The 15,465-nt window shown below is 46.6% G+C and overlaps 1 protein-coding gene across 4 annotated transcripts in view; it reads right to left on the reverse strand.

The window, feature by feature from the left end:
• TNIP1 (TNFAIP3 interacting protein 1) overlaps positions 1 to 15,465 on the reverse strand; it is a 58,938-nt gene that overhangs the window by 19,605 nt on the left and 23,868 nt on the right. For 3 of the 4 annotated variants that reach the window (XM_077137434.1, XM_077137437.1, XM_077137433.1), the window contains 6 exons: positions 14,909 to 15,043; positions 13,474 to 13,559; positions 11,923 to 12,006; positions 8,721 to 8,954; positions 4,736 to 4,830; positions 3,295 to 3,418 (listed from right to left, as the gene is read on the reverse strand). In XM_077137434.1, the coding sequence (XP_076993549.1) occupies positions 3,295 to 3,418; positions 4,736 to 4,830; positions 8,721 to 8,954; positions 11,923 to 12,006; positions 13,474 to 13,559; positions 14,909 to 15,043 (758 nt within the window). The remainder of the gene's footprint in view (positions 1 to 3,294; positions 3,419 to 4,735; positions 4,831 to 8,720; positions 8,955 to 11,922; positions 12,007 to 13,473; positions 13,560 to 14,908; positions 15,044 to 15,465) is intronic. The other variant, XM_077137435.1, reaches the window with a different exon arrangement.

Here is a 15,465-nt window from a genome sequence, read left to right on the forward strand (position 1 = left end):
TCTTCTATAAAAAGAAACAGGGCTCTTTGGAGAAGTGGTTAATTCCAGGGATGGGGCAGGGAGATTATAAGGTGGGCCTGGATCACCTTAAAGTGGCAGCAAGTAAGGAAATGCTCAAAAACAAAACAAAAACTCAAAAGGATAGGGGCTGTCAGAGGGCCCAGGAGCCAACCTGAAAGAACTTCAAAGGCCAAAGTGGGAACAACGTGAGCAACATGACAGTGTTGGGCTAGGAAGTAAAAGCTGGATAAATACATACATGGGCGGAATGGGACAACTCTTCCTTGTGGAAAAATTCCAGTTGGAAGGAATGAGGGAAATAGGAAACCACCACTGGAACACCCCACCAGTGAGCTGCTGGTACATTCTACCTGTGGATGCTAACATGAGCACACCAACATTCAAGGAGAAACAGGACATCTGCTATTTCAAAGCTTCTCTCCAAGATAAATACTTATTCATTACAAGGGGGAAAATAGTGACTTTATTGTGGAGTGACCTGACAGACAGCACCTTCACTGAATGACTGTAGTTAACCCTCACCAGTAATAAGCCATATTGACGTTGTGTGCCCTGATGTGATACGCTGAGAAATACACATGTCGCTTGGGCCATATTCTGGTCAAAAATGCAAAAACTTATTCTGAACATGAGCAACCATTAAAGAAAGCTGAGGGACATTCTGAAAAGTAACTGGCTGGTATAACTCAAAAGTGCTAAGTTCATGAAAGACCTCTGGTTTATAATCAGAAACTAGAGGAGACAAAGGAGAGACAATAAGAGACAGCAGGGTGGGGTTCTGGATGAGCTCCTGGTAGAGAACAAGAACATGAGTAGAAAACTGGTGAAATCTGAATTTCTATAGTTTAGTCTAGTAGTTTAGTATTATATAAATGCTAGTTTCCTAGTTTTGAGAATTAAATTATGATAAACTAAGATATTAAGATTAGGGAAAGCTGGGTGAAGGACAATTTTGGCACCTCTTCTATGAATCTAAAATTATTTCAAAATAAAGAGTTTTAAAATTATATATATACACACACACACATATATATATATATCTATATATATATATATACATGAAGAAAGTGCTGAGGTGAAATAGCAGAACAAGGCTATAAGTGCAGAAATTGAGTGCTGCTTCCGTCTTCAGGTCCCTGTGTGATGGAGGCCAAGCTGCACACTCTCTCTGGGCCTCAGTACAATAAGAAAATCAAACAGAAGATGGTCTCCAACATAATACCTCTAACAACCTGTGGTCCTGTGAGCATTGGCTTAGAGTCTACCTGTGACTCCAATCTGTTCCAGGATCAATGCCCACATTCTCTCTAGTCCCTTACTTCCCCTACCCCTTCCACAGGCCCTTTCAGCTTGGGGTGGGCCTACGGGCAGACTCTGTGAGGCTCGAGTGCCCCCTACAGGTCAAGGCCCCTAAGCACAACACAGCCCAGGAAAGCAAGGTGGGGAGTAGGGTGGAAAAGACCTCCAGGTAAGGCCACGGGCCTCTGAAAGGCAGATGGCTCTACCCCTTCCAAACTGTAACCCCTGGAGGGGAACTGTGTTCAACAATGAGAGGGGGCTACTGGGCTCCTGAGGGGTGGTGACTCAACCTCCACAAAGAGAGGAGTCAGCAAAAAGCAGGGCAAAGGAGTAAAAAGCAAGGGCTCTGCAGACCTGGCTGTAGGCACCTTATCTGCCATTTAAAGCAACAGCTAATGGTCACCATTTACTACATGCCAGGAGCTAAACTGTTTAAATATATCACACTGCTGAATCTTGCCGACTACCCTGTAGGTAGACTTCATTATTACCATTTTTCAGAGGTGGAAACTAAGGCCCAGAATTTATGTAGGTTGCAGAGCTGGTAATGGGGAACCAACCCACACCCAAAACTAGGGTTTGCTCTTCACCTCTCTATGCCACACATGCTCCTATGTGACAGTGACCTGAGTGCTTGGGCAAGTCGCTTCCACTCTCTCACAGAATGGGAAGAGCATTTGGCCTTTCATGGAGGTCAAATGAGATGAGTTTCTGTTCCAGGGCTTTGGAAGGGTAGTGGCCTGCCCAGAGAATTCCATGGCAGAGGTGACCTGGAGAATGCAGGGGAGACCAGGGATGTCCACAAGCTACCTCCAAGGGAAAGCAACAGGGCAGAATCCAATTTGAGAGGCAAATGGAAGGAGAGGGGTCTCATGGGCTGGGATTCAGTGGGCCTGAAGTGAGCCAACTTTTGCCAGTTATCACAGTGTTTCCCTGGCCGCACCCCATATCTATTCAATAGCAAGGGGTGTGTGAATCTTGATTTCATGATGCTACAAGCCCTCTCCAAACCTACTTTCACAGCTGCAAAATGGAATAACAGTCCCAGTTCTGCCCACCTTCCATGTAGGGATGAGGCCCAGATTAAGATAATGGATTTGCAAATCCTCAGTAAACTCTATTATTGCCACATAGCAAGAAAGAATTAAGTTATTGGGATAATGGCACCCTGTTGTGAAGCCTTTAAATCCTACTGAAGGGGGAAGGCATGTTAGTAAGGAGTTAGGACTCGGCTCTGCACCAGGAGAAGGATAAAACATGAGCAGGGGATGTAGGATACAGCTCCTGTGTGGGAACTGGATGTGAATCCACGCAGGGAGTGGAGGTGGGAAGGAGGAAAAAGCAGTTCAGCCCTGCAGGACTGTCAAGAGTATGCTGATGTTGACCAAAGCCCTTCCCTCTGCATTTCAGAGCCTCCAGGGGCACAATGAGGGGCTGGACTGATCACTGCTATTAATCACAGGAGCCTAGTAGAGTCCTCATGAGAGGCTGCTGCAACCAAGGACCCTAATTTCACCAGAAATTCTTGAGATGTTGAACAAAATTTTGGCAGTCCTCCTTTAAGAGAGACCTTGACAAACTAGAATATGTTTAGGAAATGTACTCAGACTGAGCAAAGCACTCAACACCACCTCCTATGAGCAATGCCTCAGCAATGGCTTACGGAACTGGGGCAGTTCAGCCTAGAGAAGAGAAGACTTGTGGGGGCCACAGAGCCATAGCAGTTATCAGTGGCCTCCAAGTATTTTGTCAGGGAATGGGGTGCTCTGTGCTGAAGGCAGAATGAGGCTGAGTGGGAGCTCCAGGGAGACTATGACTGGCCAAGTTAAGGGAAAGCCATCTAATATTTAGAACCTTCCAACAGTGGAACTGGCTGTAGTAGGAAGTAGGGAGCTCACTGTCACCGGAAGTGGGTGAACAGAGGTTGGATACTAGCAACCAAGGATACTGTAGAACGAACTCTTGACTGCATACCTGCTGCTGTCTGGTCACCCCCTTCTTGCCTGTGACTTCCAGGTTTGGGGAGCCAGGCTGCCCGGAGGCACCCTCCTTGTTGCCGCTGCTCATCAACAACTTCTTGAGTTCCATATTTTCCTCCCTGGGTTAGAGGCAAATAGAGACGTCACCATGTTGGCCCTAGATGAAGGAGGCTGTGGGGGCTCAGACCCATCACCCACACAAGTTGAGCTGAGTTCTGGGGAATACGGTGACATTCCAAAACCTGCCCTAGAGTAGAACTAAAAAAGGCATCCTTGCTGGCAATCTGTGGGTTTCCCTAGAAGGGAAGGATCTGTCTGTATTCAGATGGGCTATCTGTGGACATGAGCTCTTCGGATGCAAGCCCACACTTCCAGTCCATGGGGCTTTTCTCCAGCATACAGCTTTTGGATCCATGGATTGAGTCATTATGGCTACCTCAATGCCATTCAAAAGTAAATAAGCACTATTTATAAACACTTATGGCTCAGGTAGTTAAACACTACTGTGGTCACGCTTCAAACGCTTATCTTCTTTCAATCCCCTGTTGATTCCAACAAGCAACAAGGGTGGGGTGAAATTGGAGTGGTGAGTCCTGGTTCTAACAGAGAACTCTCCTGCACGTACCTGAGCCCAGCTGGTGCCCAATAGTTGATTCTTCCCCAGAACCACCCATGACTGCAATGCAGCCAGAAATTAGGGCCACTCTTAATGAATGGGGAGCAAGGAGACCCAGATCCCGGATGTGAGATCCTGCCCATCTCTGGGCCTCAGTCTCCCAGCTGCTCAGTGAGGGGTTTGGCCTCTCTATTGCCGAGGGCTCTTCTATCCAAGACCAGTGTTTTTCCAGGTGTGATTTTGCCCACCTCTGTCAGAATCACAGAGGCCCTTGTTTAAATGCAAATTCCCAGGTCTTGTCTTAGACCTGCTGAATCTGAAACTCAGCAATAGAGAGGCAACAGTGCCAACTTGTACCCCCCACTCCCATCTCAGTAATTTTGATTTGCAAAGGAGCCCTGACAGGTCTCAGGAAGACAGAGCAGGACAGGATGGTGACAAACACGGGGTAGCAAAGTCCTGAGCCTTCTTTCAAACAGCCAGGTAGTCACTAAGATGGCTATTAAGAGGCTAAGGGAGCAAGCACTCAGAGTGCAATTTGTACAGACCTTCTTCTGAAGCACTGAAGGCACTTTAAAGACTCTACCCAAGGTATTTAAAGGGCCAGAGTTTATTCGGTCCAATTTACAGAGGAAATACCAAGGGACGCAAAGAGAAGGACCTTGAGGTCTGACATCCAAAGCAGGGCTCTTGGCACAAAGCCTCAGAACCCTTAGCCCTCACCTAGGCTCCTGATCCCAGAAACCAGTGTTGTGTGCCACCCTCAACCTCCTTTCATCCATTCCCATCACTCCCCCTTCTCTGAAGGGCCTATACTTACCGCAGTCTCTCAGCAGCCTGATCTCTCTGTTCCAGGCCCTTATCCAGTTTGGCCTTCAGGGCCTCATTCTCCTTCCGAAGCTGCTCACACAGGGTCTGCAGGGCAGACAGATGTGGCTAGTTAGGTAAGGGAGGGGCACATCCCAAATGTAGGTGGATACTGGAGGACAGTTAGGTAAGGGGCTGCAGCCACCCCACGTCCTAACATTTGGTCCTCTTTGCCTTCCATCACCCAACCCTTTTTGGTGAACCAAAAAGGATCTAGAGCCAAGCTACTAGATCCATCCAGACTCCTCTACACCTCCTACCCCTTGGGAGCTAGCCATGAAGACACCTGACTAAGAACTAGCCACAGGGCCAACAGATCCTCCGAGGCAGAGAGGGCCATCCCTCCTCAGGGCCTTTTCACTGCCACTCCTTCTGCCCAGAACACTCTTTCCCCGAGCCTTCTTCTGGTCGGGTCTACTCATCCTTCAAATCCCAACTTAAATGCCATCTCCTCAGAAGAGCCTTTCATGACTCCTATATCAGCTAAATTAGTACCCTCAGCATCCTCACAACATGCTGCTCCCACCATTCTTGGAACTTAGGACTATTAGAGCCAAATAATTGTTTGTCGTTACTTTCTTAATGCCCTACTACTCAGACAGTTCCCAGAGGGCTGAAATGTCCCTCTCCTCTCTTGTTCGCCTCCAGATCTCCAGCCCCCAGTTCAGGACCTAGGACAGGGTCAGCACTTAACTTTGTTATCACTAAATGACTGAATGAACAAGTGTGTCTTCGCAGGCACACAGGGCTAGCCAATGTGGAGAATGAGAGGCTTTCAGTGTTGACAAATGAAAAGCCAGAATCAGGATATTTAGCCAGGACCTTACTAATTCCTCATCGTGAGGAGACTCAGTTCCCTCCTCCCCCCAAATGGGAACAATTGTTCCTTCTCTGCCTGCTTTATAGGGCTACCATGAGTTAGTGACAGTGAAAACGCTTTATGAATTATCAGTCATTTGATAATTATTTGAAGACGTACGTTGAAAGCACTGAGAGGAGTTTGGGCATGGAAGATGGATGGGCCTACTAGGTATTCTGTCTTTCAGCAAATACTTACTGAGCACCTAACATGTGCCAGGCGTGTAGCCAGGGGCTCTTCCACAACTGTCTCATTAGATCCTAACAAATTTCCCAAAGCTAAGCAATTAAATTCTATTTTAAAGGTAGGGAGACTGAGACAAAATAATTTGCATAAAGTTGCACATAAAGAGTTTTAATGGATTAAACCTGTGATGAAAGAGCAGAGACGGAGAGATGGTGGAGCCCAGAGGAGACAGCCTTTCAGCTGGGAATGGGGCCAGAGACAGAGGTGTGCATTAAACACTCCATCTGCTCTCTTCCATTTCCCAGACTCAGTATGGTTAGATGCAGTCATGTGACCAGGAAGCAACCAGCATCATTTCTAGGCTTGGCTTTGCACAATTATCTGGTATCTTTTCCCCTGCTGTGGCTAATGTGTTAACCCCACACTCCAAAGGGAAGAACAACCAGAGAATGGGGTCTCTGTCAGCCAGAGTCCCTAAGTAACTATGTGGAGAAGAAACTAAGCCCCTCCAACACAGAACTTGAGGGAAAGAGTTTGTTATGGCATCTGGTGAGATTTCAGTTGTTTCCACAGCAAAATCTTCCATACTGAGAAAAGGGAGTCTCGAGAAGGCTGAGTGGAGGAGACAGCCTTAAACTGGAGAGTGACGGCACACGAGGCACCCTATGCTGAGAAAACAGAAGGAGCCAGGGTACAAAAGTTGCATCAACATGGGGTACTCCTGTTGTTGGTTCCCTCATGCCTAGCAGAGGGCAGTGCCCCATGCCTGGCCTTGCTAAATGTTTGTGGGGCATTTCAAGAAAGAAATCAGTGATTGAATGAGGAGGTACAGGATTAATCTCTCTCCACCCACGGGCTGGGTAAACCCAGGGTGCCAGGCGTGGGTGGGGCCTCCAGCACAGAATGTCCTGCTCCTGGTCATTAATGGGAGGCCGAGGCAAGGCCTCACTTGCTGTCCTGCCCTTCCAGTCTACAACGCTGTTTCTGCACAGTCTCTGACCAATGCATAGAGTTTACTTATTTAGTTATTTTAATTTGTTCATGTATTTGTTTGGCTGTTTGCTTACAGATGCCCACTGGACAAGTAAGTGTGAATCAGAGGAGAGGTCTAACCAAAGAAATATATATTTAGGCAGCATCAGGATATAAATGGCATTGAAAACCCTCCCCAAACAATGAGTTGCTACAAGGGCAATAGAGAGGTTGTTTGTCTGTCTCATTTACCATTATATCCACAGCACTTAGGATGAACAAATTTACTTTCTTCCTGGATTTCTAAGATTTTTGGATAGAGATCTCTAGAGGTCACAAAGATCATCAACACCTTCTGACAGAGGGGCTAACAGAACTCACCTGTGAATTCATTCAGTCAGCAAATGTACACTAAGCACTTACTATGTGCCAGCCCAGATACTGGGACAGACAAGGGACCTACCCTTTCACGAAGATTACATTCTAGCAGGGAGTACAAGGAAAAAAATATATATAAACCACCCAAAAGGAAAACTATGATAAGTGCTAAGAATGAACAAATGGGGGCCTAGTATAACAAGTAAGAGAGGTTGGTAGGACCTCTTTTTGAGGCTCAGCATCTATCCCCATTTCAAAACTGAAAATTCAAAGCTCAGAAGTGATCTCACCTCATGCAATGCACGAGGCTCACCTTTCCCAAGCTCTACTTTGACACCTCAAAGGCTCCCTGACATCTCAATGAAGTTCACCGTGCAGCTCCAATTACTTTCCCAGCCTTTCTTCTCCACAGGCCCCTTCCATCTAAGTGGAAGCACTCTCTCTGGAGTCCTCAGGGGCTTCTCCTCACACCACGATGTCCTTCCTGCTCCTGTCCAGCCAAGCCCTTCCCAATGTCACACAAAGTAGATTCTCCCTCTCTTACCATTAGGCAAGTGAATGTTTGGACACAAATGAGGGCACAGGCCAGTGACTAGCATGGAGGGAGGGTTGAAGAGGAAATAAGGAGACTTCTAGTTACAGCTTTGTCACTAATGGGAGACAGGGGCTCAGATCTTGAGCAGGTCCTCTAGGAGCTTCAGTGTCTCAGTGGAATGGTCAATGATTATGAGTGGATCCTCCCCTGCCCAATATGGGCGCTCATGACCATCAAAGCAGAATGAGGACCACTCTTCAAGCATTTACTATGGTCTAACCACTGCTGTAGGGGCTTCATGTATGCTACTTCATTAATACTAACTGCAATCCCATGAGGGAGGTATTCCTAGCACCATGTTACTGATAAGAAAAGTGAGAGACAGAAGGGTCATGGTACTTGCCAATGTCACAAAGAGACAAAGAGTCACAACTTAAACCAAGAATTATATAATTCTAAGGCCTGGCCTGGTCTAGGAAATAAATCTGAATCTATTCCCATGGCACAGAGAGGGATTTTAGAAGGAAATTTAATCAGGGAGGCAGGTTAAGGTGATAATTAACAGCAGGGCTTTAGAATATGACAGATCTAGGTTTGAATCCCAGCTCCACCATTTAGCAGCTGGAGGGCCTTGAGCAAATAAATATAATCTCTTGAAGTGGAGAAAGAGATGTCACATGGCCTATGTTTTATGGCAATAACATATAAGGAGCTGAATGACCCCTCTTCCCTGCCTGTACATGGAGAACAAAGGCAGAACTATTCTCCAAACAGAAAATTTGCATTGCTTGCCCCATATTTCTCAATTTCTTTCCTCTTCCTCTTCCCTTCCCACAACTTCCTTACCCTGCTTACCACCTTGAGCAAGAAGCCCAACGTCTGCCCACATCAGTCTAGGAAGTGCCCAGGGGTTCCCCTGGACTCCTAAGAAGAGCTGGAGGGAGAGGAGGAAGGGGAGGAGAAAGTATGCCCATCTGTCCCAGCAACTGTCCCCTCACCCAGCCTCACCTGCAGGATGGAGGTGCGCTGCTCATTCTTGTGCACCTTGGAGGCCAGCCGGTTGAACTCCAGGGCCATGCGGCCCAGATGGGTGAAGAGCTGGTTCTGGTCTGGCTCCTCAGCACACACACTCAGGGTGGTCTCCAGCCGCTGCAGGTGTAGCATCAGGTTGCTGTCCTCGTGGGGCAGGGGGCCCAGCTCCTGATTGGGAGGCAGGGCATGGGAACCAGTCTTCATCCAGGCCTGGGTAGACACTGCTAGGTCATTCTCCCTCTGCTTCCCCATTCCTTATGACTCAGTTTCCCTCTAGCCCCCACTCAGCCCAGGGAAATTCTCTAGTTACACAGGTTTTCTATCTAGGGCTGACTCACAGGGCAGGACCCAGGCCCCTCAAGCCTTTGGCTGGCTGAACAACGGCAGGAACCACCTCCCTTCCATACTCGAGGCCTCAATGAGTGAGTGCCTGTGGATAAATCTCTTGTCCACTGGGCCTGAGTCCTCATCTATTATGGAGACACATACCCTTTCCCTCCCTCTGCCTTGCAAAGTTCTTATGAAAAAGAATTAATTCATGAAAGCAGTAAGCCCAGAAAAGATGTAACTATGTATACAGCACTATTTCTTTAGCTCAGAGAGTCAGAACCAGGGAGTCATGCAGAGACCAAAACTTCCAACTTTTATGTCTACATGTTTGTGTTCTAGGGAATGACCCAAGCATTCATCCCAGGATCCAAGACTCAAAACACGTTATAAATCACAGCTATACTGTGTTCCAGCAGCCATGTTTCTTTAAGATGGTTATATAATGATACAGTTTTCACAAGTGACTGTGTGACTGTAAAAATCTTGTTCTGATGTTCCTTTTATCTACAGTATGGACAGATGAGTAAAAATATGGATTAAAAATAAATATATAATGGGGGAACAAATGTTAAATTGGGTAGAGGGAAATACTAGTGGTCAATGAGAGTGAGGGGTAAGGGGCAAGGTATGTATGAGTTTGTTCTTTCTCTTTCTGGAGTGATATAAATGTTCTGAGAAATGATCATGGTGACAAATATACAACTATGTGATGATACTGTGAGCCACTGATTGCACACCAAGTATGGAATGTTCTTATGTTAAGAATGTTCATGTTGTATGTTGATTGATTTTATTAATAAAAATTAAAATAAATAAATAAATTTAAAAAAATTACAGCTCTAGATATTTCAAAGAATACTAGTCTAGTAAAATACATGAATAAAGAAATGAGGCATAGCGTGGACAAGAGAGTCCAATCTCTCTACTCTGCCTAAAATTTTCCCATAAAAAAAAATACCTTTGTTATGCCAACACGGTGCCCATGGGCCTACAGGGGCACCTTACTGCTGACCATCAAGTCCAGCTCTCCAGCCTGGCATCTGGGGCCCTGATTCCCACCTCAAGTGGCCATCAAGTTAGACTCCTGACCTACCACTCCATCCACCCTCACTGAGCCCACAGGTACCAAGCCCTGGGCCTCCTTGGGCTCCATTCTGACAATGTCCCTTCTGCCTCTGACAATGTCCCTAATCATCCTTCCAGGCCCTATCCACATTTCACCTCCTCCAGGAGGCCTTATCTAAACATTTATGGGGATCCCAGGATGTCAGAATTACACAGAGCCTCATTATTCAGCTTGGGAAACCAAGGTATGGGAGAAGGAACTTGCCTGGGCTCACTCAGAAGGTTAGTGGCTGAGCTAGGATTTGCAATCCTGGGCTTTGCCACACCAACCTCCTGCCTCTTTGAATTCTATAGCCATAGAAATGAGCTATAACTACAACTTGCATTTGGTTAATGTCTATTTAATACTGCCAGCATCTTCTTGTTCTAACAGGAAATAATGTTACTTTTTCCATTCTACATTCATTCTCCCACTACCTTTTTCACATAGGAAGTGAGGGGTCAAATGCTCTGTGTAAGACTCAGGAATTGCTTCATCCATCTGATTCTCCCACTAGCCTACAAGCTCTCAACGGCCAGGTAGCCTGTCTTCTCTGCTCAGCATAAACAAGGCACACTGCAGGGCTAGGGAGGAACTTATTAACCAGATAAAGCTACTAGCCCAAGGCCACAGACTGAAACACATTCTAGCCTTCTTGGCTGGCTTCTCGAAGTCCTTAGACAGAATAGGACAAACAGACAGAAGTTCCCAGGAAACAAAACCCAGAAAATTTCTGTAGTCCCCAGGGTTGCCTGGTGAGGTACTGAGCCCATCACTGAAGCTATGCTAGCGTAAGCCAGACAACTATTTGATGCAGACAATGCACTGGGGATTCACCAATTATGTGAAGTCACCAGTGGGAATTCTATTTTCTGCATGATTTTTTCTGTAAATCTACAACTTCTCTAATAAAAGTAAATGATTATGGGGTTCAGATCCCAGCCTCTGCACTTCCAGAAAAAAAAAATGATTATGGTGATGATGAAGCAATCTGAATAAAAGAACAGCATCTGTCATCCAAATCCTTGTGGGATGGAGCAGTGGGTGTCCAAGACAGAAAATGCAGAAAAGGGTTTGACCATTTACGGTTTACATAGCAACAACAGCACAAAAAAAAAAAAAAAAAAAAAAACCCAGTGTAGGAGGGCAGGAAAGGGAGGAGGAGGTGGCACTTTAAGACTTTTGAAGGCCCTCCCAGGCCTTTCACAATGATTCTCTAAGTCTGCCATTTTAGGAGAAAGCTGAAGGAAAAGGTACTTGAGACAACGCCAACAAGTGTGTAAGGTATGGAATGAGGATGCTGGGATGACAGCTCACAACTAGAAGACTTGGGCTGTGGGGGGCAAGCACCTGTTCAACAGAGTAATCAGCTGCCTGAAGTTGCCCAGGACCTTACTGATCTTTCCAACACAACACCACACAGGCCAGGAGCCCATAGGCCCAAAGGGCTGAGTAATAGCAGGTGCAGCAGTGCCTGGCACTCAGTGGAGGCTGACAGGGCTAGCCAAGCACCCACCTTTTACAATGGTTGGTGACAGCATGGCCCAAGTCGGGGAAATCACCAGCCTAGTGATTTGCATATGTGAGCGAGAAGCATGCCCTGCTCCAGCCCCTCATTTATCCCCAACTGAACCCAGGGACCCCAGGGATCTGAGTGGGTTCCGTGTCTCTCACATAGAGCACGTGACTGAAACAAAGAGGAACAGGGTGGGACATGCCCGGGGGACCTGCCCATCTACTCACCATCGTGTTCCAGGTGTTGCTGCTACTCTTAGGCAGAGGAATCTGTTCCTCAGCGGGGACTACTTCAAACTCAGAGGAGGTACCCTGGGTAGAAAAAGAGTTAGAGGTGCCTAATAGAGAAATACGTCAGCCTCTCATCTGGGTCCCTGTCAGTTAGAACAGGCAGGGGGCTAGGAAAGGAAGGACAGAGAAATATCTTTTCAGATCCAATTCATCCGTGGAGGCTGCTCTGTGCAAAAGGGAGCTGGCAAAAGCTGAGCTCACAGGAGAAATCACACCACATTTCATGTGAGATCCCAAAGCAGGATTCCCAACAAGTCTACCCATAACTCATTGTGTGATCTGAAGTCACTTTCCCTCTCTGGCCCATTTCCATATCTGCTCAACAGGGATACTGGACTAGCTGACTTTGACACTTATCAACTAAGCATTCTTTTTTTTTTTAGCCTTACACTTTTAAAGTGTTTTCATGTGCTCTATTATTTCTCCTGATGTTCAAAGCAGCACAGGGAGTAGGTCAGAGGGTTTTGTTCCCTTTGGACATACGAGGAATCTGAGTTCATATATTAATGTATGTGAATTAATGCAACAGCAGGGACTGAAAATCTAGTATTCTTGCTGGTGCACCAGAACATGCCTCTGGCTGGTTACCCAATTATCACAGACAGCAGTTACTACAGCCATGGCCAAGCATAGTCTTGCACTGGTCTTACCAACTCCAAGGCCCAGAGACCCCAGAAAAATGGACCAATCTGAGAAAAGACCCAAAGATGCTTCAACAAATTTGGAGAAGCCTTTTCAGGATTCAACCAAATACAGGCTGCCCAAGAAATGCCAGATTTTTTTCAGATCTCTTGGCCATTTCAAATAGAATTCACTGACTGTACAATTAAGTGCTAGGTTAATGGTCCACCTGAATCGGCAGTTGGCTTTGGGATTCCTATTAAATCTCTTCTGCAAGGCTTATTTCAGCCTTATCAGCTCCTGAGAAGGGGTAGTATGGATGGAATGCTGGCTGAGCCTCATGGTGGCCAAGAACCCAACTCTACCCTGGATCCTGGAAAATTTTCCTATCATCCAGTTATCTGCATGACCTCAGGAAATGCCCTTCCTTCTCTTGCTTGACCTTATCTGTAGAATGAAGATGCTAAACTATATGATCTTTTGGATCCCTTTCAGCCTTAGCAGAACTTCTATACCTAGCAGAACTTCTCAAGCCAAATCTGGAGAAGACTATTTTGGAGACCTCTCTGAGAACATGAGTTCCATGTCACATCCATCTGTTTTCCTAGCACTGTGCCCAGTCAGTACATACTTCACATAATGCAACTTATTAGATGAGAGGACTTTCTTCCTTACACTAGGATCTTCCTGGTGAGTTTTAGCTCTGACATCTATTTGAAAATGAGGAAACTAAGGCCGTAGAGAGGTTGAGATTAACTTGCCAAATATCACCCAGCAAGTCAGAGCCCTCTTTCTTCACATTCTTGAGTCTTCCCCAGGAACTAGAGGTCTGAGCAACCTGTAACCATAACTCCAAATATAACTTACACTGGATGGAGGTTTTTGGACTGACTCTGGCTTGTTGTTGGGGCGTGCAGGGTCAGCAGGAGGTGCCGGGATATTTGTGTCCTTTCCTGGAGAATTGAGAGAGCGTGGTTGAACAGCACACAAAGGGGAGAAGCCCAGATCCTGCCTCCTCAAGGACAGACCTGGCCAGAAGTATTCTCAAACAAGAGCTCCCCATGTGAGAGAGGGAGAAAGGATGGTGGTTCCATCAAGGTCAATGAACCTGAAAGGATAACCAGCCTTAGGATGTTGGAATAGAACCTGGGTGGAGATACCAGCTGTCCTGGACTTGCTGGGAAGATATCAAGGGGCCCAATGTTCCTTACCCTCTTGGATCTATCTGAATGATGATAAATAAGAAACTTACAGTTAATTAATTAATTATCTCAGCCAATTTTCATGAGAATTTCATGAATTCTTAGCTCTAAATCACATTTTAAAGGTGAAGAAATTGTGGCTTGGGAAGGTCACAGGTCTGCCTATACTCACCAAAACAGCAATTGCAAAACAAGGATTCAGATCTGGATCTTCAACCCAACCTCCTGGGGCTTTTGCTGTAGGGAGGCCCTTGAGGGTATCTCCTTGTCTTATTCTTGAGGTGGGTTTGGCACCAAGCGGGGACTCAGAAAACACTACTGAATGGACAGGTGGAGGCTAGAAATGCCCATGGACTGCATCCCAGTAGACTCCAAGATCATCATCAACATCCATTTGTCCACTCAGCCGATGTGACCACCAGCCAAATGGAAGGCCATCATGTGGCCTGGTCCAAAACCATAAGGTGGGGCTGAAGCAGGAGACTCCTACACTCCCAAAGCAGGACCTCTTTCTTCCTAACCCCAAACTTGCCCTGGACTTGGAGACATGCCAGAGTAAAGGCATGGTGATTACACACAGGACTTTAACTTTTAGTCATATTCATTTGTATGTGGACTAATCCGCAGCTAAATAAAAGGCAGGCTCCGATTCTTCCCTGGACCTCAGCTGCTCCAAAGTTAAAATGGAATGAATGGGGCTAGACCAGAGAGTTTTCCATTTGCATGTTAACTCTCAATGACTAACAGTAGCTGCCTGGAGTACTATGCCTGGCACATCATAGTTGCTCATATTTATTTGGATAAATAAACTGATAAAGACACTGAGACTACATTTTGGGCACAGTGGATTGTTGTGATCCATCACTTATGCCTGCCAGGGCTTCTAGAATGATGGGTCACTGGCCATTTTTGGACAAGATTAGTTTGAAGTCCCTTCAAATCTGACTTTCTGGGGGATGCTGTTGTCAAAAACATGAATGGGAGGGTGGTCTATGAATTAAGAGCAAATGAGGGAGACGTGGGCCACAGAATAAGAAGGGTATCCACTGTTTAGGGTGTAGGCAGTTTGGAGTGTGAAGAAACACAGGCTGCCCTTTTACCTGTGAGCTCAGGTAGCTGGTTGAAGGAGGCCAAGGAGGAAGATGGTGGCTGGAGTGGCTCACTGTCCTTCACCAGCTCTTCTGCCTTCTGCCGCAGCCTGGATGCTTCCATCTGGGACTCCTCCAAAAGCTCCCCTGGGAAGACAGGGGGAAAAGAGGAGCAAAATGGATTTACTCAGATCCCCTGGCTCTTCCATCCCCCTACCCCATGCCTGCTTCTGCTCAGACTTAGAGTTTCCAGGTCCTGGACTTCACTCCCCGATTTTTTCACAGACCAAGTGGGACAAACACTGTTCTGATCCACCAACAGAAGCCAGTTAGCGTAAGGAAGAAGGCCCAGTGTTGGGGAAAGCAGGACTAGTGGGGAGTTTAGGAAAACTCTTGGTCCCTACACCCTCTTCCCGCCCTAATCCTTCATACGCAACCAAGGGACTCCACAAAATACTTTCGGGCATCCTACCATGGTACTCAGGGGATGCCTGGAGCCTGAGCTCCCTGAGTCAGGGGCCTGAAGGGCAGAGAGCTTGGATAACGCCAACCACCTGGGGAGAAGTTGG

The sequence above is a fragment of the Tamandua tetradactyla genome, chromosome 20, assembly GCF_023851605.1.
Source record: "Tamandua tetradactyla isolate mTamTet1 chromosome 20, mTamTet1.pri, whole genome shotgun sequence".
NCBI classification, from domain to species: domain Eukaryota; kingdom Metazoa; phylum Chordata; class Mammalia; order Pilosa; family Myrmecophagidae; genus Tamandua; species Tamandua tetradactyla.